The 21,128-nt window shown below is 36.0% G+C and overlaps 1 protein-coding gene across 5 annotated transcripts in view; it reads left to right on the plus strand.

Annotated features, from left to right (window-relative positions):
- The window catches only part of ATP13A3 (ATPase 13A3), a 103,765-nt gene that overhangs the window by 32,813 nt on the left and 49,824 nt on the right, over positions 1 to 21,128 (plus strand). For all 5 annotated transcript variants that reach the window (XM_018046535.1, XM_018046525.1, XM_018046531.1 and 2 more), the window contains 15 exons: positions 917 to 1,048; positions 2,010 to 2,189; positions 2,340 to 2,497; positions 3,169 to 3,357; positions 4,881 to 4,942; positions 8,684 to 8,834; positions 11,318 to 11,434; positions 12,041 to 12,058; positions 12,381 to 12,534; positions 12,631 to 12,751; positions 17,091 to 17,215; positions 19,143 to 19,318; positions 19,850 to 19,972; positions 20,051 to 20,130; positions 21,050 to 21,092. In XM_018046535.1, the coding sequence (XP_017902024.1) occupies positions 917 to 1,048; positions 2,010 to 2,189; positions 2,340 to 2,497; positions 3,169 to 3,357; positions 4,881 to 4,942; positions 8,684 to 8,834; positions 11,318 to 11,434; positions 12,041 to 12,058; positions 12,381 to 12,534; positions 12,631 to 12,751; positions 17,091 to 17,215; positions 19,143 to 19,318; positions 19,850 to 19,972; positions 20,051 to 20,130; positions 21,050 to 21,092 (1,829 nt within the window). The remainder of the gene's footprint in view (positions 1 to 916; positions 1,049 to 2,009; positions 2,190 to 2,339; positions 2,498 to 3,168; positions 3,358 to 4,880; positions 4,943 to 8,683; positions 8,835 to 11,317; positions 11,435 to 12,040; positions 12,059 to 12,380; positions 12,535 to 12,630; positions 12,752 to 17,090; positions 17,216 to 19,142; positions 19,319 to 19,849; positions 19,973 to 20,050; positions 20,131 to 21,049; positions 21,093 to 21,128) is intronic.

Raw genomic sequence — 21,128 nt, forward strand, 5'->3', positions numbered from 1 at the left:
ATTGAGTCAAGTTTTTAAAATAAAGGATCATATTAAGAAATGAAGAGTATTATACTTAATACATGCTAAATAACTTTAGAATTCTTTGCACTTAGCTTAGTAAACTACTTATACCTTTTTTTTTTTTTTTAAGAAAGAAAAGAATATTTGTCCTAAGGGCCAATATCACAAACAGTAGTTTTCTCTTCATCCATCTTTGCTTAGAAACTAGTGTAAGTCTCTTCTAAGCAAGGGTAGGGGAAAAAAGAATGCCCAAATATAAGGCTACCTTTTACTTGAGAAGATCTTGAAAGAAGTGTTTAACTAAGTTGAATATAATACATAAATTTCTAAGGAAATAATGAACTATATATGATAGTTTATACATTTATTTGAAATAATATCTAAGATATTTTGAAACTATTCTAGGAATATTGAGAAGACAATATAGATTATAAATAGTAGCCATAAGGAAAAGAATGCTGTTAGAAAAGAAAGTGTTAAAATTTCAGTGCTTTTCTCTGTTTCCAAGGGATTATAGAAATCTCAGATTGTGTACCTGTTGCAGGGGGGTGTCCTGGGTGGACTTACTGCCTGTTTAGCTCACAGGGCTGATAGTTAAGGTTGACCATCCACTATTGAAATCCACCCATCTGTTAGCTTAGAGGGGGCTTGGCATTAACTGTGTGCACTTGGCATACTATCCTGGGACAAACTAGCTGACACATTATAGACACTGTGCTCTGTTAGCTTAAGGAATAATAATTTTATTTGTCAGTATTCCTCATCTATTGGAATTTTCTTATTTAACTCCATTATATTTTTAATGTCTTACTGAGATCAGGTGACCTTTGGATAGATCTTTAGTTTGTTGTATTTTTATTACAAGTTAAAGAATACTCTTTTCAGACCTTTCTTTTTCTTTCCTTAAATTCAGAAATAGAAGAGATCTTTTCTACAGACCTTGTGCCGGGAGATGTCATGGTCATTCCATTAAATGGGACAGTCATGCCTTGTGATGCAGTGCTTATTAATGGTACTTGCATTGTAAATGAAAGCATGTTAACAGGTAAACTAAATTAAATGAGTAAAAACCAGCTGAGTTGCTTATAATGATATTAGGACTAAGTAGTTACTGATTAAGCTTGTATCAGCATTAACTATGCAGTTTGTATCCTTTACTCACAAATGTCATGTAATAGATATTGAAGTTTTCTATTTTTGAGGGAACCAAATCCTGCATTATACTCAGCTGTAATACTAAAGTATAATGCTGGTGCTCACATCTCTTGTCCAGCTTCTGTGCATTCTTCTGACAGGAGGAAATGCTTTATGGGAAGGGACTAGGAAAAAAGTTCTTTCCCCACAGCATATTTATTGCTGTTCACTTTGATGTGCAAAGTGTAGGAATAAGAGAGTTGATATTTTTGTTAAATTGGGGGAGAAATAGACTTCAAAATAACTTCCCTTTGGAATTCAGAATCTAGAGGTGGAGCTGTATACCTTTTTATCATATGACTCTTTTAATTGTCATAGTCAATCTGGCAAGAAAGTGATTCTTATATAATACATTTTTGAACTATTGAGAGTCTGTCTTAAAACACATTCATGCACATAAACAGCCCTGAAAGGTGAGGGAGGTTAGGACTGGATCTTCACATGCTGTGTGTTCTTGGGGTTGCAGAGTGCTTCCCAGGTTAGTTCTCAGGGGTGCTGTGGTGATCACAGAACAGGTGCTGTGGTAATGACAACAACCTTGTCTTCTTATGAAACTTGATGTAATTATTTCCAAGTGATTACCTTTGCGTCACAGATGACTTTCGAGAAATACTGTGGAAGACAAGATTTGCTATTTCTGGGTAAGGAAATTGGAAGACAAAAGGCTGATTGATTAAGCTGTATTGTTCACATTTGAGAACTTTTAATAACTGTTGTCAACAGTATTTAACATTTAGTAAATGTAACAACTCAAGATTTGTGTGTTTGATACTGATTTCTATGCTTTAATTTATGAATTTTTTTTTTTAAAGGAGAAAGTGTTCCAGTGACAAAAACTAATTTGCCAAATCCTTCGGTGGACATGAAAGGAACGAGAGATGAATTATACAGTCCAGAAACACATAGACGACATACTTTGTTTTGTGGGACAACTGTTATTCAGACTCGTTTCTACACTGGAGAACTTGTCAAAGCCATAGTAGTTAGAACAGGTAGAAAATACTTAATCTTTTCTTGCATGGTTTAGCACATTTGATGCTTATAGCATGTTTAAAGAGAGATTCTGTTTTTAGAGATAATTATCATTTTCTTATAGAGTTACTATAGAATCATTTTCTTCTTTCCTTTTTTTTTTAAAAAAGGATTTAGTACTTCCAAAGGACAGCTTGTTCGCTCCATATTGTATCCCAAACCAACTGATTTTAAACTCTACAGAGATGCCTACTTATTTCTACTGTGTCTAGTGGGTGTGGCTGCAATTGGGTTTATCTACACTATTATCAATAACATTTTAAATGAGGTATGTATGTGGGAAACCCTTAATAAAGTTTGATTCTTAATTATCACATGGCTATTGAGGATTTGAGATGTGTCTACCAAGACTGGAAAATTGAAATCTTAATTTAACTTGGAGCCATATGAGACTTGTAGCTGTTATGTTAGGAAGTACAGATGTACATCACTATCATAGCAGAAAGTTTTTATCAGGTTTAGATGGTCTTTTATTTGCTTTCTTGTGACTTAAGGAAGAAGTGATCACATACTCACCAAAAGCTTTATTCTTTTTTCTTTTTTTAACCTCTGGTATATACAGCATTAAAATTATTGGTGATTACTGAATTGAAGATATTTCTAAGGGACCTTGTTAAATTTCTTTTTTCTGTTCCTTGTAAAGACTGATAGTAGTAAGAGTCAGTATCTAAAAATGTTTACTTTGAAGTATGTAGTGTATGAAGTATATGGGGCTATTAAAGTAGGAATTTAAAAAAATAATAGCTATCATTTCATAGCCCACTGACGATTCATTGAGCTTTCTATTTTGCAGCATCTCTAAAGGGGAAAAAAATTATAAATAATTAATAGATGAATATATATGTGCTTAATATATATATAAAATTAAAGAAATACTCATTGGATTAATAAATATTTAATAGTAGCGGGGTCTGACATTTATTTTTATGTTAACTGTAGGTTGAAGTTGGGGATATAATCATCGAGTCTCTCGACATCATTACAATCACTGTGCCGCCTGCGCTTCCTGCTGCAATGACCGCTGGCATTGTGTATGCCCAAAGAAGACTGAAGAAAGTGGGGATTTTCTGCATCAGTCCCCAGAGGATCAACATCTGTGGACAGCTGAATCTTATTTGCTTTGACAAGGTTGGTTCAGTTTCATAATCATTCTTAAAGGTCCCTCTGTGGTTTTGTAAAGCTAAAGTATTTAGATTAATGATTTCTGTGTTCTTTATCAACTAATTTGCATGCATTTTAAAAGAAATGTTTTTCTAATTTTCCTTTTTCTTAAACTTATTTGGCATCTGTATCATTTTTATATTATTTTTTCATTTTTAAAAATTTTTATTACTTTGGATATTGCTTATTTGCCCACATCTGCAATTAACCAGTCCTTCTAGAATTATACCTTGTAGTAGTAGTTAAATTTATTTGCTCTTTCATGTTTTTAACAGAATAGACTTCATACAGATATGTTTTCTGGAATGTTATTGCTATGAAGTATATACATTTAGTGTTTGCTCTATGATTTTATTGAATGTGTTATAAAATTACAAAGGACACTGATTATATAATTTCATGTGAAAATAACAGATTTTTTTACTTGTTTGAAATACAGAGGGTTCTCCTTTCCTCACGTGGGATCAGTTTTTCTGAAAGTTCAGAGAACTAAATCTTGACCAGGTTCTTTTGGGTAACTGATATGATACACATTTGATTTTTGTGTATCATCTTTATTATCAAGAAAAAAAAGTGAGGTGTATTTTGTTAAGAAAAAAGAAAGTCATAACTGAATGACTGTTTCATATTAAATTAGTCTGTTCAGAAAATTTTTTTTATGTTTGATCTTTTTTGGAAATGTTTAAAAAGTTTTTAAGCAGACCCAGAAGTGGAAAAAAAGATGTAAGTGAAATAAACTCATTTACCCATTATCCTACTTAAACAGTTAACCAGCATTTTGTCAGTCTTAACTTTATTGTCCCCTCATTTTGAAGGTGGCAGCATTAGACATTATATTACTTTATCTGTATATTTCAGTATGTAGCTCTAGAAGATAAAATAATGTTTTAAAAACACATCACCATTATCACTGCTTACTACTACACTTAACAGAATTAGCAGCCTCTGTATTACCTAATATCCAGTACATATTCAGGTTTCCCTGCTTTACAGTCTGTGTTTTCAGTTGTAATCCAAATACAGATTGCAACGATTGCAGTTAATCGGTAACCATTATTTTTCTTGCCCTTCTTTTCCAGTCATCTTATTGGAGAACCCAGGTTATTTATTTCCTGAATTACCTCTTGATATCATTTAACTTTTTTCTTCTTCCCTGTTTTGGCTCCATATGCCCTAATCTCTCCCTCCTGTGTTGGCATCTATTGTGATAGGTTGAGTGGCGCATTGTTCCACTGTTTAATAACACAAGCACATAAGTATACATTTCTATACATATCTCCCCCCACCCCACCCCACCCACGCAGAGGAACTGTACCAAGGGAGTGTTCTGCACCCTTTTCCTCAGTTTTGTCTTGAAAGTTATTCTCTGTTAGCACACACACACAGATCTTGCTCATCTCCTTCCCCATTTTATGTCTGTATAGCACTCTATTATGTAGACATGGCATAGTTTTTCATGATTTTGTAAATATGTGCTTTTTTTTTTTAAGACTGGAACCCTTACTGAAGATGGTTTAGATCTTTGGGGGATTCAACGAGTGGAGAATGCACGGTAATTCTTAGCTAGACTTGACCATTTATTGTTGTTGTTGTCAGTCACTCAGTCATGTCTCACTATTTTTGACCCCATGAACTGCAGCATGCCAGACTCCCCTGTCCTTCACTGTCTCCTGGGGTTTGCTCAAACTCACGTGCATTGAGTTAATGATGCCATCCAACCATTTCATCTTCTGTTGTCCCCTTTTCCTCCTCCCCTCAATCTTTTCCAGCATCAGGGTCTTTTATTAGTTTATTTTTAATAAATATATTAATATATGAAACATTCAGACTCATAGAAAATAATATGACAGACAGCTCTGTACCCACTCCTGAGATTAAACAGTTGACATTTTGCCATATTTGTTTCAGGTCTCTGAAGCAAAAAGATTTAAAACATTACAGATACTGCTGACGTCTTACCTATCCCTTTGTCTATCCTTGCTGTTGTTCTGAAGTGGTGTTGTTATCCTTGCATGTTTTTATAGTTAACTTACTGTGTCTCTACCCATAAACGAGATCTGTCCATAAATAAGTATATACGGCTGATACGCACTGTATGTGTTTTTGCTGCCTTTTGGCCTCATAACATTGTTTCCAAGATTCCTCCATGTTGATATGTATAGATCCAAATTATGAATCTTAACTATTGTTTAGTATGCCATTGTGTGACTAAACCGTAATATTTGTTCTTCATCCCAAGGGCAGTTTCAGTTTTTCTCCATTTTTCCTTCCATACTCATAAACAGTGTTGCAATTAAAGTTCTTAGGGTTACAACTCCTGTCAGTATGTGGTTGAGTTTGAGTAAACCAGCTTCTTCACAGTTTCAGTACTGGATCGTACAGCACATGTATGGCCACAGCTCTAGTAGGTACCATCTGCTTACTCTCTAAGTGATGGTGCAGACTCACTCTCCCTCCGTGTTTGGGTGATCCTGTTGCCCCGCATCCTTGCCAAACTTGGTATTGCCAGACTTCTAATTTTCCCAAATGAATAGCTATGAAATGTTATTTCATTGTGGCTTTGTTCAGAGTTTCTTCATAACTTATAAAGCTGAACATTTTTTCAGATTTTTTGAAGGAGGATTATTTGGCATTCTGTGTATTGTCAGTTTATATCCTGATTTTTTTTTTAAATGGTGTTGTGTGTCTTTATCTTATTCATTTATTAGAAGTCCTTTGTATTTTCTGGGTGATAATCTTTTTCAGTGCTATGCGTTATGAAAATATTTCTCCAGTCTCTTATTTTATATTTTTTTACTTTATTGCTATCTTTTGATGCCTAGAAGTTTTACTACTGTAGTTGTGTTTTTGCTGGTTTTTTTTTTTTTTCCTCTCTTGAAAGTATGGGATTTTGGTGTATACAGTTTGAGAGATTGTTATTTGGTTCATGTAATGTCAGAGTTGGCACATCTTGGTAAATAGCATATCACATTGTGAACTTACTTATCCCTAATGATGCCTATTGCTTTTAATTCTGTTTCATCAAATATTTGTGTGCTTGCATACCAGCTTGCTCTTGCCTGATATATATATATAACTATGTATCTTTCTTTCCATCTCTTTTCACTCTTTCTCTGCCATTGTGTTCACATTTATTGTGATTTCGGATTATTTGAAATTATTTCTACCACCGACTCTCTTACCCAGTTCCCACACACAGTTTTCACATTTCTCTCATTTTTTCAGAATTTATACATCCTAATCTTTATTACTTGTCCGTAAGTTACTAATATTCATATTTAGAGTCTAAAGTCTATGAATGTCTTTTTTTTCTTTTTTTAAGATTTTATTGCTTCTGTTCTAAGTTGTGGTTTTTGGCCTCAAGGCATGTTGGCTCTTAGCTTCCTGAACAGGGATCGAACCTATACCTCCTGCATTGAAAAGTGAAATCTTAACCCTCGAGTACCAGGGAAGATGCTATGGGTGTCTTTATTAGTTTCTAACTCCATAAAACCTATAGACTGTACACTACTTTTACTTTTACCTCCCTTTTTGTATGCATTTGTTATATAGCATTTTATGATTTTTATGATTTTGGTTTTGTATACAGTCTACATGCTAAGATGTACCTAGGTGGATGGATGGATTTGGTAACCATTGTTTCTTATATCCCATTCCTGTGGATTAAATTGCCATGTTCGTAGATGTCTTAGTCTTCTTTAGTAATTTTTTTTTCTCCTTTGTTATTTAAAAAATACTTCTTTATGCTTGATTTCTGCAGTTTCACCATGATATTTTTGTTTGTTTGTGTGGGACTAATTCTGCTTCTTGATTCCAAAGATTCATTCTTTTCATAAATTCTGGAAAGTGTGCAGCTTCTTTTTATTCCCATTGTGGCTTTCCCCCCATTCTTTCTCTCCATCTGGAAATCCTAACCATATCCTGGATAATAAATTTCATTTTTTTTTTTTTTTCAAATCTGGCTCTCTCCTTTCCCCACCATGGTGTCGTGTTCTTTTTCAAGGTCTATAATTTTAAAATGCCTTCTTTGCATTCTTTCAGATTGCCATTCTATTATCTCGTTTATGGGATTCTAATTCTGTCTTTGTTGTGTCTATTGAGGCATGAGAATTATTTCCTGGTTCATTTTAAAATTATGGATTCATCCTTAGCGGAGTTTTTTTGTGAGACTCCTTTGTAGCTGTGTTGTGGGAGTGCCTCTCCTGAGAGTTTTGACCTTTTTTGGCCAAAAGTAATGTCAGTGGTACCAGGCAAACTTTAATGTTACTTTTATAACTTGGGGATTTCTGGACTGGACAGTAGCATATATATTCAAACCCAGATGCCATCCTGAGTAGCTTAATGGTTTAGAGTTCAGGCCCTGACACCAGACCTCTTATGTTTGAACCCTTGCTTTGCCACCTGTGTGCTGTGGCTTGGCAAGTGGCTTAAACCCTCCTGCTTCAGTTTCCTCATCTATAAAATGGTGATAATAAAACACCTTTCTATGGTATAGGATGAGATGAGGCAAGTAAATTTAAAGTTCTTTGAATAGTGCCCAATACATAGTAAATATTACATAGATATTAATTATTTTCTTGAACTTTGGGTGAGGGGAAAGGGATAAGCTTATTCTTACTTACGCATTTGAGTCTGTGGGTGAATCTTTTCTTTTTCCAGCGTTGTAGTTCTTCAAGAGCGTCTTGGTGAGAGGGATTCTCTCAGTTCCAACTTCCTACTTTGCATGTGCCCAGGGCTTTGTCTCTTGTTCTTGTGTGGTTATTAAAACCCAAGGCCTTAAGGGTACTGAGAGGGCTCCCCTCCCTTCTTCCTTCTCCCCCCGTAGTCACAGCATCTGTTTAAGGTCACACCCCTTTGGTTGTCCTTTCCCTGTTTTTGGCACTTAAAAATTTCCCTTTCTTTCTTACAAGCTCAGGTTTGTATTTGAAAGGTAGTGTGTTACACAGTCATTTTATGTTTTTGCAAGAGATTTTTTTGTGTGTTCTAATTTCCCATATGTCCATAGGCAAGCGTTTTAATTATTATTTAGTAAGTAGTATTTTCTGTACCAGTACATCTGGTCTAGTTATTTAGAATCTAAGAGAATACTATATTTTACTCATGTATAATAATTTTCATGGAAGAAAATGTTTTTGAATGTCAGAATATATAATGAAATGAATACATGCAATATGTACATAAATGAGAACATTAAATTTCTACTTTTAAAAATAGTAAAACCTGAGAAGTTCTGTTAAACTACTCTCTTCAGTCTTGGGGTTTATGAATCTAATTCAGTGCGTTTTCTATATAGTTTTCTTTTGCCAGAAGAAAAGGTTTGCAGTGAGATGTTGGTAAAGTCTCAGTTTGTTGCTTGTATGGCTACTTGTCATTCACTTACAAAAATTGAAGGAGTGCTTTCTGGAGATCCACTTGATTTGAAAATGTTTGAAGCCATCGGATGGGTAAGTTCAATGTTTTAAAGTATGGTTAACTTCAGGAAAATAGTAAAAATTAACTTGCAGAAGAATTATTTCTTCAACTTGTGTTGATTTTGGTCTGTCTCATATAAAGAACTATGTAATTTCTAAAGATATGTCACCGGAGAAATATTTACAGTTGTGTAGAAATTCTGTTTTACTTTAATTGACTCATTCAAACAGCCTTTAATAGGGGAAGACCCGGACCGGCTCAGGGCCCTGTTGTATGTTTACGGGAGAAAGCAGGATCATATCTTGAGGCAGTAGGTCTAAGCAGTAAGGTGATCTCAGTGACTCAGTTTGTTGGCCATAGGGAAAAAGTATAGAGTGGTCTTGTGTCTTCAGGCCCCACATTCTACTTCCTGTGTCCTTTCTCTCTCTCCTTCTCAACACACACATGTGCACACACACATGCTCACAGAGGTTTCTGTTTGTTCACTTCTTTGTTTTGTCATCAATTATTTTAATTTCCGAGTGCTTGCTCTGGTTGTTAGTATTTTCCAGCATCCAGTTCTTGTTTTACAGGTTATTAGTTTGTTTTTAAAGTTCCCTTCTTGCTTCTGAATTTTTCATTTTCTCTAGGTTCAATTTTTTCTCCCTTCCTATACTTAATCTTCTCCTTTATACTTTAAAAAAAAAATTGAGGTGTCATGGACATCTTCCTGTTGATTTTCAGTATATTTCTTCATCCTACTTTCATATTTAAGAGAGTGAAGGTTTGATTTGATACTCTGGGTAGGTGCTGCAACAAGGTTTTTATCCTTGCCCATATGTATGTTGGTCCTGAGAAGTATGTTGGTATATTGGTTTTCCTGGGAAGGGTCTTCCCTGAATGGGAAGGCTGCCTGGGGGAGCCTGTTGTAGTGGGGCCCCATCAGCAGGCCTTGAGTTCAGGAGAGAAGTAGTAGTCTTCTGGTTGCTTTCCCACTCTCTCCCACAGTGCTTGCACAAGCAGTACCCAGGAATACTGCCCCTCATTTTAGCAGCCCTTCCTCCTCTCAGGGATGTAGTTTATATCTCTATAGAGTATGACCTCTGTGACTTTTTTTCTTTTGCTCTGACAAGCTATTCTGATTGGTAAGTTTGATCCCGCCTCTCCTCTGTGTCCTTTCGTGCTTATCCTGGGCTGCTGTCTCCTTATTGCAGTATCCATCGCTGTATTGCAGTTCTGCTCTGTTTACTTTTGCAGTGTTATTTCTTTTCCTGTGTGTTCGGTTAATATTTTGAAAGGTGGGGTTAGGGGGGATGAGTGACAAAGTTCTCTGCCGTCTTCTGAAAGCCCACAGTAAATACTCATCAACTTTAATTCCTTAAAAGAGGCCCACTTCTTTTATAAAGAGTAAAACAAAGTATAGTTGATTCATCTCTGATATTTTCTAAAGCTTTTCTCCTGCTGATTTCGGTAGATTCATTGCTCTGTATGTGACCCTTAAAAAGTGGGCTAAATAAGTCAGTTGGTATAGTAAATAGCGTGCTTTTTCGACTCAGATGCTTTGATATCTGATCTTACCACAGAGTATCTATGGAATGTTTTTACATAACTAGGCACTGCTGTTATTTAAAGTGATTAATACCATGTAAGATGCATGCCAATTTCAGAGGTGTTAAAATGTTTCTTAAGAATTGTGTAAAATTGGCTAATTCAGCATAGCTCTCTTCCCCATCATTTTCCCACTCATGATTCCTTCACTTACAGAGTGAAATTAGTTTCTTATTCATATATGTGTATTCAATATGTTTTGTATTGAATTTTCCACCAAAAATAGTTTAATATTAAATTTCAAGGAGCTAGCATAATAGTGCTTTAATTAGATGTGTTCAGACTGGGAAAACTGGGCTTCCCTGGTGGCTCAGTGATAAAGAACTCACCTGCCAATGCAGGAGACGCAGGTTCAGTCTCTGGGTCAGGAAGGTCCCCTGGAGAAGGAAATGGCACCCACTCCAGTATTCTTGCCTGGGAAATGCAGGAGCCTGGCGGGCCTACAGTCCATCAGGTTGCAAAAGAGTCGGACATGACTTAGTGACTAAGCAATAAGAACAACAAGCTGGAAAGCTAAATTTACAATTCCTGCCTCAGTGAGCTCCTGACCCAGTGGTTCTACTAAACATATCTGAGCTCTGCATATTTTGAATCCTCTTCTGTTAGCAGCAGGGAATCTCTGGATGATAGACTAAAAATTTTTGAAACTGCAGGGACGTTCTGTATTTTACAGAACTAGTCTCTAGACTTAATTGGTTATAGGCGCAATATTAGAAGTTTTTCTCTATTTCTTTACTAACCTCTGCCTCCCCTCTCCCACAGGTTACTAGAACTTTAAAACTAGCTTTATTTATACTTTGTTTTACTTAAAAAAAAAAAAAAAAAAAAACCTTAACTGAGGATAGCCATAATGTTTTATTTTAAAATGGAACCAGTGAGTTGAATTTATGAGTTTCATGAATCAGTGTGTTGATTATTTTCCTTTCAGATTCTGGAAGAAGCAACTGAAGAAGAAACAGCACTTCATAATCGAATTATGCCAACTGTGGTTCGTCCTCCAAAACAGCTGCTTCCTGAATCTGCACCTGCAGGAAACCAAGAAATGGTATGGAACTGCCTGATAATTCTTTTGGTGCTTACATTTTCTCTTCATTTTAAAATATTGCTGGAAGATGGAATCACATGTCCTTTTAAAAACTCTAATGCAGATATGAATATCTTTACTGCATTTATCAGGAACTATGCCTGGTGTGTTGGAGGCATTCCATGGAAAACATTGAGATTTAATTCTCAGTGCTGTTCCTTTCTTTCCTACTTACCAAGCAGCTTGGAGCCTTGTGATTTAGATGCATGGTGGTTAAGACTTTTAGTTTGCATCGTATTCCTAGGATTTAATAAAAAGAATATGTGGAAGCCTTTATTTTTAGGTTAATTTTTAAATATATACCTCTTAGTTCGTTTAAGAACTTCATATGTTAATATTCCTAGGATAGCAGAGTATTTTGAAATACTCAAGAATAAACTTTTCTTTTTTAAGAAATGGGAGCTGGTAGAGAAGCAATCTTAAAACCTGACTTTGAAATATTAAAAATTCTGTGTTATTTTCCAATTAAATTTGTGGATACGCAGTTAAATTTTTTTTTCACTTGAGTGTGTTAATTGACTTAATCTGTACTTTTACTTTATTCTTTTTGTCTTCTTTTCTTTTTAGGAGCTGTTTGAACTTCCAGTAAGTGAAGAATGTTTACTCATTACCTAAGTATATCTTAAAAAAAAATTTTTTTTTAATTGAGGTATAGTAATGATTCTGGGAGGGATTGGAGGAGACAGAGGATGAGATGGCTGGATGGCATCACCGACTCGATGGACGTGACTTTGAGTGAACTCCAGGTGTTGGTGATGGACAGGGAGGCCTGGCATGCTGCAATTCATGGGGTCTCAAAGAGTTGGACACAACTGAGCGACTGAACTGAACTGAACTGAAATATACTGGTATATCTGTTTTAATTCTTTGAAAAATAATGGTTTGTGCATCTTTTGAAATTCTGTAGGCTGTTTATGAGATAGGAATTGTTCGCCAGTTCCCATTTTCCTCTGCTTTGCAACGTATGTGTGTGGTGGCCAGGGTGCTCGGGGACAGAAAGATGGATGCCTACATGAAAGGGGCACCAGAAGTCATCGCTGGTCTTTGTAAGCCTGAAACTGGTAAGGAAGCAGCAAGGCTTTGAGTGAAATTCTGATATTTGTGTAAGCTGGTAATCACAGTTCTAACAATGACCTTCATTTTCTCTTTTTTAAAAGTTCCTGGTGATTTTGAAAAAGTTTTGGAAGATTACACCAAACAGGGCTTCCGTGTGATTGCTCTTGCACACAGAAAATTGGAGTCAAAACTGACATGGCACAAAGTGCAGAATGTTGGCAGGTACACGTTGATGAATGGTTTTGCCTACAGTTTCCAATAAGGCATCATTTATGTTTATGAAAGTCTTGTGCAATCATTTATATTCAATTTATTATTTATTAAGTAAATGATTATTGGATATGTGCAAATGTATAGCATAATTCAATGTTTTAGGCCATTGAGATAAAAGTACAACTCCCTGGAACCATTTTTAATTAATTTTTTAAATGTTTATTGAGTGCCTGCTATGTGTTGGGCATGTTCGAGGAACATAATTATGTTTTTGGTTAACATTCTACGGAAGTTTATTTTCCAATGATCTACAGTTATTCCTTGGTATCTATAGGGGATTGGCTCCTGGACCTGCCATGCAGATTCAACTGTGGATCTTATAGTACTAATAGTATTTATTGAAAAACATCCATGTGTAAGTGGACTCACACAGTTCAAACTCATATTATTCAAGGGTCACCCATACTTGCTTTTGCCTAGTAGTTGAAACCAAGTGCTCATTTGATCAGAGTATCATGAGTCACAATAAATACACCTTCCACCCTCACCGCCAGAGGTTAGATGGCCATTACCAACATCACATTTACCTCCAATTACAGCTATGTGTCACATTCAAGGATTGTCCTGTTATAGTAAGACTGATCTAGCCTGACCTTTTGAAAATAACACTTTTGGTTAGGAATATTTCATGGTGGACCTAGCGTTTCAAAGCAGAAAGTAAGATTTATTGGCTCTCCTGCTAATTCTGCCTATCAAATAGACTTTTCTTTTCACATCCCCACTGTCATTATCTCTCATTCAGGGACTTAGCTCTTTTCTCCACTTTTCCCTTTGTCTAATCTGTGTACCACACTCTGTCCACTGAGAAGTCTTTAACATTCAAATCTAATACCAGTCTTCTACCTGGAATTCTTATAATAAGTGGCTCCCCATCACCTTTCAGAGGAATATAAATCAGGAAAGAAAGAATGAAACACATACTTAATTTTTTTAGAAGGGTAAATGATAACAGATAATTATCAGAAAAGGATGTATAAGTGGCCACTGAACACATGAAAATGATGAGACACTTCAGTTTTGGGGGAGCTGCAGAATTAAACCATAACCAGCGTTTTTTCTTAAAGTTTACAAAATTCAAAAGATTGATGATATCAAATGTTAGCAAAGGCTTGAGAAAATTTTAACAAAAATTCTCCAAAGAAGACATACAGATGGCTAACAAACACATTAAAAGATGCTCAACATCACTCATTATCAGAGAAATGCGAATCAAAACCACAATGAGGTACCATTTCACGCCAGTCAGAATGGCTGCGATCCAAAAGTCTATAAGCAATAAATGCTGGAGAGGGTGTGGAGAAAAGGGAACCCTCTTACACTGTTGGTGAGAATGCAAACTAGTACAGCCACTATGGAGAACAGTGTGGAGGTTCCTTAAAAAACTGGAAATAGAACTGCCTTATGACCCAGCAATCCCACTGCTGGGCATACACACTGAGGAAATCAGAATTGAAAGAGACACGTGTACCCCAATGTTCATCACAGCACTGTTTTAATAGCCAGGACATGGAAGCAACCTAGATGTCCATCAGCAGATGAATGGATAAGAAAGCTGTGGTACATATACACAATGGAGTATTACTCAGCCATTAAAAATAATACATTTGAATCAGTTTTAATGAGGTGGATGAAACTGGAGCCAATTATACAGAGTGAAGTAAATCAGAAAGAAAAACACCAATACAGTATACTAACGCATATATATGGAATTTAGAAAGATGGTAACGATTACCCTATATGAGAGACAGCAAAAGAGACACAGATGTATAGAACAGTCTTCTGGACTCTGGGAGAGGGAGAGGGTGGGATGATTTGGGAGAATGGCATTGAAACATGTATAATATCATGTAAGAAACAAATTGCTAGCTAGGTTCTATGCAGGATACAGGATGCTCTGGGCTGGTGCATTGGGATGACCCAGAGGGATGGTATGGGGAGGGAGGTGGGAGAGGGGGTTCAGGATGGGGAACACGTGTATACCTGTGGTGGATTCATGTTGATATGTGGCAAAACCAATACAATATTGTAAAGTAATTAGCCTCTAATTAAAATAAATTTAAATTAAAAAAAGCTGAAAAAAAATATTGCTGCTGAACTATTATAAATTCATAAAGAACTTGCATAATACCTATTAAAATCTAAGGTTACTTATGCAATTTGACCCACCATGTACAGTCCAAGGAATTCAGCTGAAAGAAATATATCTATGTGAGATAAGATTCAAGTTAAAATAGGGTAAATATCATAAATATGATAGTAGTTAAATTATGAAGTATTAATACTTTTAATTATTCTGAGCTCATTAAATGAAAAGTGAAGTGCAGTGTTTATAGTGCAATCCCATTTTTCTGGATGAAAATTAAGGGAGTGGAGTGGTTAGCTAAATAATAACTGAAAGGAAAAGGAACTTTAGGAATTCTACCCATTAAAACAGAATATTGGGGGGGATTTGGCCTAAGAAGGGACATAAAAAACGCAGCAGTAATCAGATGGTTTGAGGCATATTTGTGATTAGGAGCCACACATGTAAAATACTGTATCCTAATTCCTACGAAGGGTACATTAGAGTTGCCTTTTTTATAGCTTTGCCTTTTGCCACTCCTCCTCCCAGACCTTAAAAACTGAAAATTGAGTTGCCTCTGGTTCTTGAGCCTGTCTTTCAGGCAACCTTCCAGCCTTGGACCAACTGTTCCATCTGCCAAGGATACCCTACCCTCCCTATCAACTCTTCTCTCTCTCTGCTTCCCTTCCTCATCTTTCAATTAAGATCTTCTCCGTGTTTCCATTCTACCTGTGGGAACAGGTTTTGGCATTTCTCTTATAGCTTGAACCTGTGTATCTTGAATTGATTATTATACTCTTCATTAATTAGAGGGCAAGATTTCTATGACCGGCATCACTCATAGGAGAGTTAGGAAACTGGCTGCAGGCAGAAACCAGTACAGGAAAATGGTTACAGAGCTTTGACCCAGTAGTTTTACATTGGCACAGCTTTGTGCTTTGAAATACATTTTCAAGACTGACTTCTCCTCTTACCTCCAGCAGTATCATTTGTATAAAGTTTTCTAATTCTCTAATATCTTTACCACCCATTGTATAAATATATAATTTTAAAGGTGTTTAGACTTAGTTGCTGTTTACTTAAGCACTCTTATAGTTTAATTTTGTGTAGAAAAACCACTTGGTTAATACAAGTCTGAAATTTTGGTCCCTAATTTCAAGCCCTGCTTTCTCCATTGAAGAGAGTATTTCTCTTCAATGTAATAGGATTTCGATAGCTTTAGTTTAAGAATGCTGCTATCGCTGAACAGACTTCTCCGTTACAGTACTGAAGCACATATTATTTTTGTGTGGTCTCTTTGCTTGCATGTCTGTTTCCCCACAAAAGGGTCTTGAGAGGAGGAGGAGGAGTAGTGTTAGTAACTCAGTTGTGGCTGACTCTTTGCGACCCCATGGACTGTAGCCTGCCAGGCTCCTTTGTCCATGGGATTCTCCAAGCAAGAATACTGGAGTGGGTTGTCATTGCCTTCTCTAGAGGATCCTCCCGACCCAGAGATTGAAACCAGGTCTGCATTGCAGGAGGGTTCTTTACTGTCTGAGCTACAGGGAAGTTTAGAGATCATGGCTTTTCATCTTTGACCTTACAGTGACTTGTGTGGTACTTGGTGCATAGTAGATAATCACCTCTTTGAAGGAACAGCATCTTGTTAACTACTGAAAATGAACATTGTAGAAAACCCATCTCTGAGTCCTGAATAGATCTCATTGTTGGACTGCTAATACTTTTTGCATCACACTTCCAAGATCAAGATTTTGATCGAGTTTTATAAAATTCCTCAAAGACTTGATAGCGAATTCAGTATAACTGTTGAATGTGCCTGTGGTACAGTTTTCCTTTTCTCTTAACATTTAAATTAGAGTATGTTGTGTGGGAGGACAGTAAGGAATAGATATATTTTATGTTTATTCAGTTTGTAGATAGGATACAAGATGAATATTCGTTAGTACTAGAAGAGTTCTATGTCTTATTACAAAGATATACATTTCCTAAGAATCTTTATAAACCCATGTTTCAAAGGGTAAAACTTAATTTCAAAATGTATTTCTTGGGAATTACTTTTTCAGATTTAAACTTTTTGAGGTTGAACTCATAAACTTATACATTTATTCAGCATATAAAATGTTTTTAATTTATAATTGATGGCTATTTTAAATTGCCTTATCAACAAAGTGAACAAATGCTTGTTCTGTTGACTAAATCATTATGTTAAAATTTCTTTTTCTGCAGAGATGCCATTGAGAACAACATGGATTTTATGGGATTAATAATAATGCAGAACAAATTAAAGCGAGAAACCCCTGCAGTACTTGAAGATTTGCATAAAGCCAACATTCGCACTGTCATGGTCACAGGTTAGACTTTGTAAAAGGACACACGGAAAAACTGAGTGTGACTCTTAGAGTTCACGTTATCCATCATTAAGGAATGATCAGTGCATTATAAAAGCCTACTTACCACTATATAATTCCATCTAATACTGCATTATTATCAGTCAAGTAATTAAATTTATCATAGAGTAGCTCCATCCTACGTTGCCCTGTTTTCAGCTCTGAATACTTTTCTAAGATAGGGGACAACTTCACAATACACTTTGGAAATCCTTTAGATCTGTTTATAATAAGTATAATAAACTAGTGAAGGACACACTATAAATATTTAGCTGTGCTCTTTTTTGTTATCTCTCTCTAATCATGTTTCTTATAGCAGTTATTTTCCTTTGCTTGTGTTAGTTATTTGTAGATTTGTTTTCTCTACTAGAATATAAGATTTTTGAGGATGAAGAATATGATTGACGTATTTTGGGATTGTCTATAATTTTTAGAACTGTGCCACCAGATACATCGGAAGTGATTGGTTAAATTATATTTTTATGTATAGAATAGTACGTTTATTATTGTTTGAATGTGTAATAGTGAAAAGAGCCATTTTTTGGTTTCTTTCTTGACTACTGCATTCAAAGGATTCTCTTGGTGTTAACACTGTTGATAATATTAGATAATTACCATTTCTTAGCTGTATGAAATTGTGGCAGCTCTAAAGTTTTCTTAGCAAAAAATCAGATTTAAGGCATTTACTTTATAACATTTATGTGTTCAGTAAGAGACTTATAGAGAAGATCTGTGTATGTTTTTATGTTTAGGAACTCTGAGGTCCATCTGATTCCAGATAGCTTAAGTAACCAAATTTATTAGCGTCCCAGCAATTCTTGGTTCTAGTGACTTTGCTTCAAAGCTCTTTCTGTCTGTATTGCTTGTGCTTGTTGTCCTGCCATGACAGAATATGGTGTGTCCCAAGAGGATTTGTCAGGTCACAGGAAGACATGCTTGGAAACAGTGGGCAGGATTAAGGGAAGAGGAGACAATAGTACCTCTGTTCTGGTAGCAGTGGGCTCCCCAAACCTTGCCTGCTTCTCCTGTACATTTGTATTTTCCGCCTTGATCTTGTCTTTAACAGTGTCTTTAATACTTTCCTCTCATGACTGAGAAGTTGTCTGTCTTGCTTTTCTTTATGTTTTATAAATATTGTATACTTGTTACTTTGCTTTTTTTGTTGTTGTTGTTTGTGTGTGTGTGTGTAATCTTGCCTTTGTAATTCACTTTTTTCTTTATGTTGTGCTCATATTCTTGTATAGATTACCAATCACTCCTTGGTTATTTCAACAATATTTATTGAGCACTGTGCCAAGCATTCGGAGAAGGCAATGGCACCCCACTCCAGTACTCTTGCCTGGAAAATCCCGTGGACGGAGGAGCCTGGTAGGCTGCAGTCCATGGGGTCACTAAGAGTCGGGCATGACTGAGCGACTTCACTTTCACTTTTCACTTTCACGCATTGGAGAAGGAAATGGCAACCCACTCCAGTATTCTTGCCTGGAGAATCCCAGGGACAGAGGAGCCTAGTGGGCTGCTGTCTATGCGGTCGCACAGAGTCGGACACGACTGAAGCGATTTAGCAGCAGCAGCAGTGCCAAGCATTCAGTGGGTACCCCTAGTGCATGACTCACAAGGGTTGAGAATGTATTTGACTTTAACAGTTGTGGGTGAGAATGTTCTGACTATTTAGTATCTATCTTCTTTTGATTTGAGGCTTCCTTTGATATGTATGTCCTGATTAACTTTTAACTCCAGGATAACTTTTAAATTCCAAGAGTAAGGACTATACATTAACTTCATTTTGCCCAGCCCACTTATGGGGACTGTAGTAGATTCTCAGTAAATACTTGTTGTTTAATACATTTATGTTTTCATTTTAATGTATTTTCAATGTTTTGAAAATTAGGTGACAACATGTTGACTGCCGTCTCTGTAGCCAGAGACTGTGGAATGATACTACCTCAGGATAAAGTTATTATTGCTGAAGCATTACCTCCAAAGGATGGGAAAGTTGCCAAGATAAACTGGCATTATGCAGACACCATAACACAGAGTAATGATTCATCAGCAATTGACCCGGAGGTAATGTCAAGTAGAGTTTTCTTTTTTGAAGCTTGCTTATTTTAATTTATTCTGAAATAATAAAAAGTGGTACATTAAAACTCAACAAAACAAAAAGTTAACAAAACAGAAGCCTGAGCCCTCTCCTCAGAGACTTGGATTCACTAGAATGAGGCCAGATGCAGTATCTCAGTGTTTCAATTTTGATGTTTTTAGCCAAAGTTGAGAAGCACAGTTTTATACTATAAGAATCCCAAGTATTTATCTTATTTTAAAAGTAGTGATAAATGGTGCAGATGGTCCATAATATTTGGCTCATGGATCATTTCAAATTGAAGCTGATATTTAGACTTCCTTAAGTGTTACTCTTTAAATAATAATATGGATGGATTATCTTAAAATTGAATTTTCTTTAACATTCAATAAATGTTTAACAGCGTTTTATATGAAACATCAAATGAAAAAATTTAGTTTTGGGTCAAATATTTTCAAAATAGGATTCTTTTACTTGATCTGGCTGCCTAAATACTGTTCTGAATGTCTTATACACAGGCTATTCCAATTAAATTGGTCCATGATAACTTAGAGGATCTTCAGGTGGCTCGTTATCACTTTGCAATGAATGGAAAATCATTTTCAGTGATTTTGGAGCATTTTCAAGACCTTGTTCCTAAGGTTAGTGATTTGGGTTATGTATGTTTTTATATGAACATATGGCAAACAGTATTTTAAAGAAATTCATGTTTTTTCCAGTTGATGCTGCGTGGCACTGTGTTTGCTCGTATGGCACCTGATCAGAAGACCCAGTTAGTAGAAGCATTGCAAAATGTAGAGTAAGTATTGGTGGGTCTTGGTTTTGTTTTGTTTTGGTGGCCACACCGCATGGTATGCAAGATCTTAGTTCCCCGACTGGGGATCCAACCCGTGTTCCCTGCAGTGGAAGCTCTGAATCCTAATCACAGAACTTCCAGGGGTTTTCCTGTTTTTGTTTAATACTTATGAATTGTAGTTCTGTTTTCAAAACCAGAAAAGTAACTAATATTTCATGTATATAAATGTGTCAACTCTAAGACAGCTAAGCCTCTTTAAAAGAGACTTCCTGGTGGCTCAGTGGTAAAGAATCTGCCTCCAAAGCAGAAGACTGGGGTTCTCTCCCTGGGTCGGGAAGATCCCCTGGAGGAGGAAATGGCAACCCACTCTAGTATTCTTGCTTGGACAATTCCATGGACAGAGGAGCCTGGTGGGCTATAGTCCATGGGGTCCCAGAAGAGTTGGACATGACTTAGTGATTAGGCAACCAACAAGTGCTTATTTATTTAAAGTACATATCCACTATTCCTCTTCTAGGTGATATCCATGAGGTAGAGTTAATTCACTCAGCTTGATAGAAGTAATGTTACAGTTTTAGTAAATAATGATGTTTTCAAGTTTTTAAAGGAGAAATCTTTACTGATAGCCTTAAAAGTAAATACCAAAGACTAGGCTGGCCTGAGTCCTTTGTGCTAAAGATTAGGCAGTTGAGATGTCCATGTGATAGAAATAGAACAGTGACCCAAGTCATTTGAGTTGTAGGCTGGTGCTATTTGCAGAGTAACATGCCCGTGGTCATTATAATGAAAAGATTCATTAGTTAGCACTAGGGGAATCTTAGTTTGTTAACTCTTCCTAGTACTATACTGGAGGAAATCTTAAATTAAAAGTTGTATATTTTAAGAAATTAATAAAAATCGTAACGTAATTTTTGTTTCTTAGTTACTATGTTGGGATGTGCGGTGACGGTGCAAATGATTGTGGTGTAAGTATAGACTTTGTGATTTACAGTTCTTTCTCT

This window comes from Capra hircus, chromosome 1, assembly GCF_001704415.2.
Source record: "Capra hircus breed San Clemente chromosome 1, ASM170441v1, whole genome shotgun sequence".
In the NCBI taxonomy this organism is placed as follows: Eukaryota; Metazoa; Chordata; class Mammalia; order Artiodactyla; family Bovidae; genus Capra; species Capra hircus.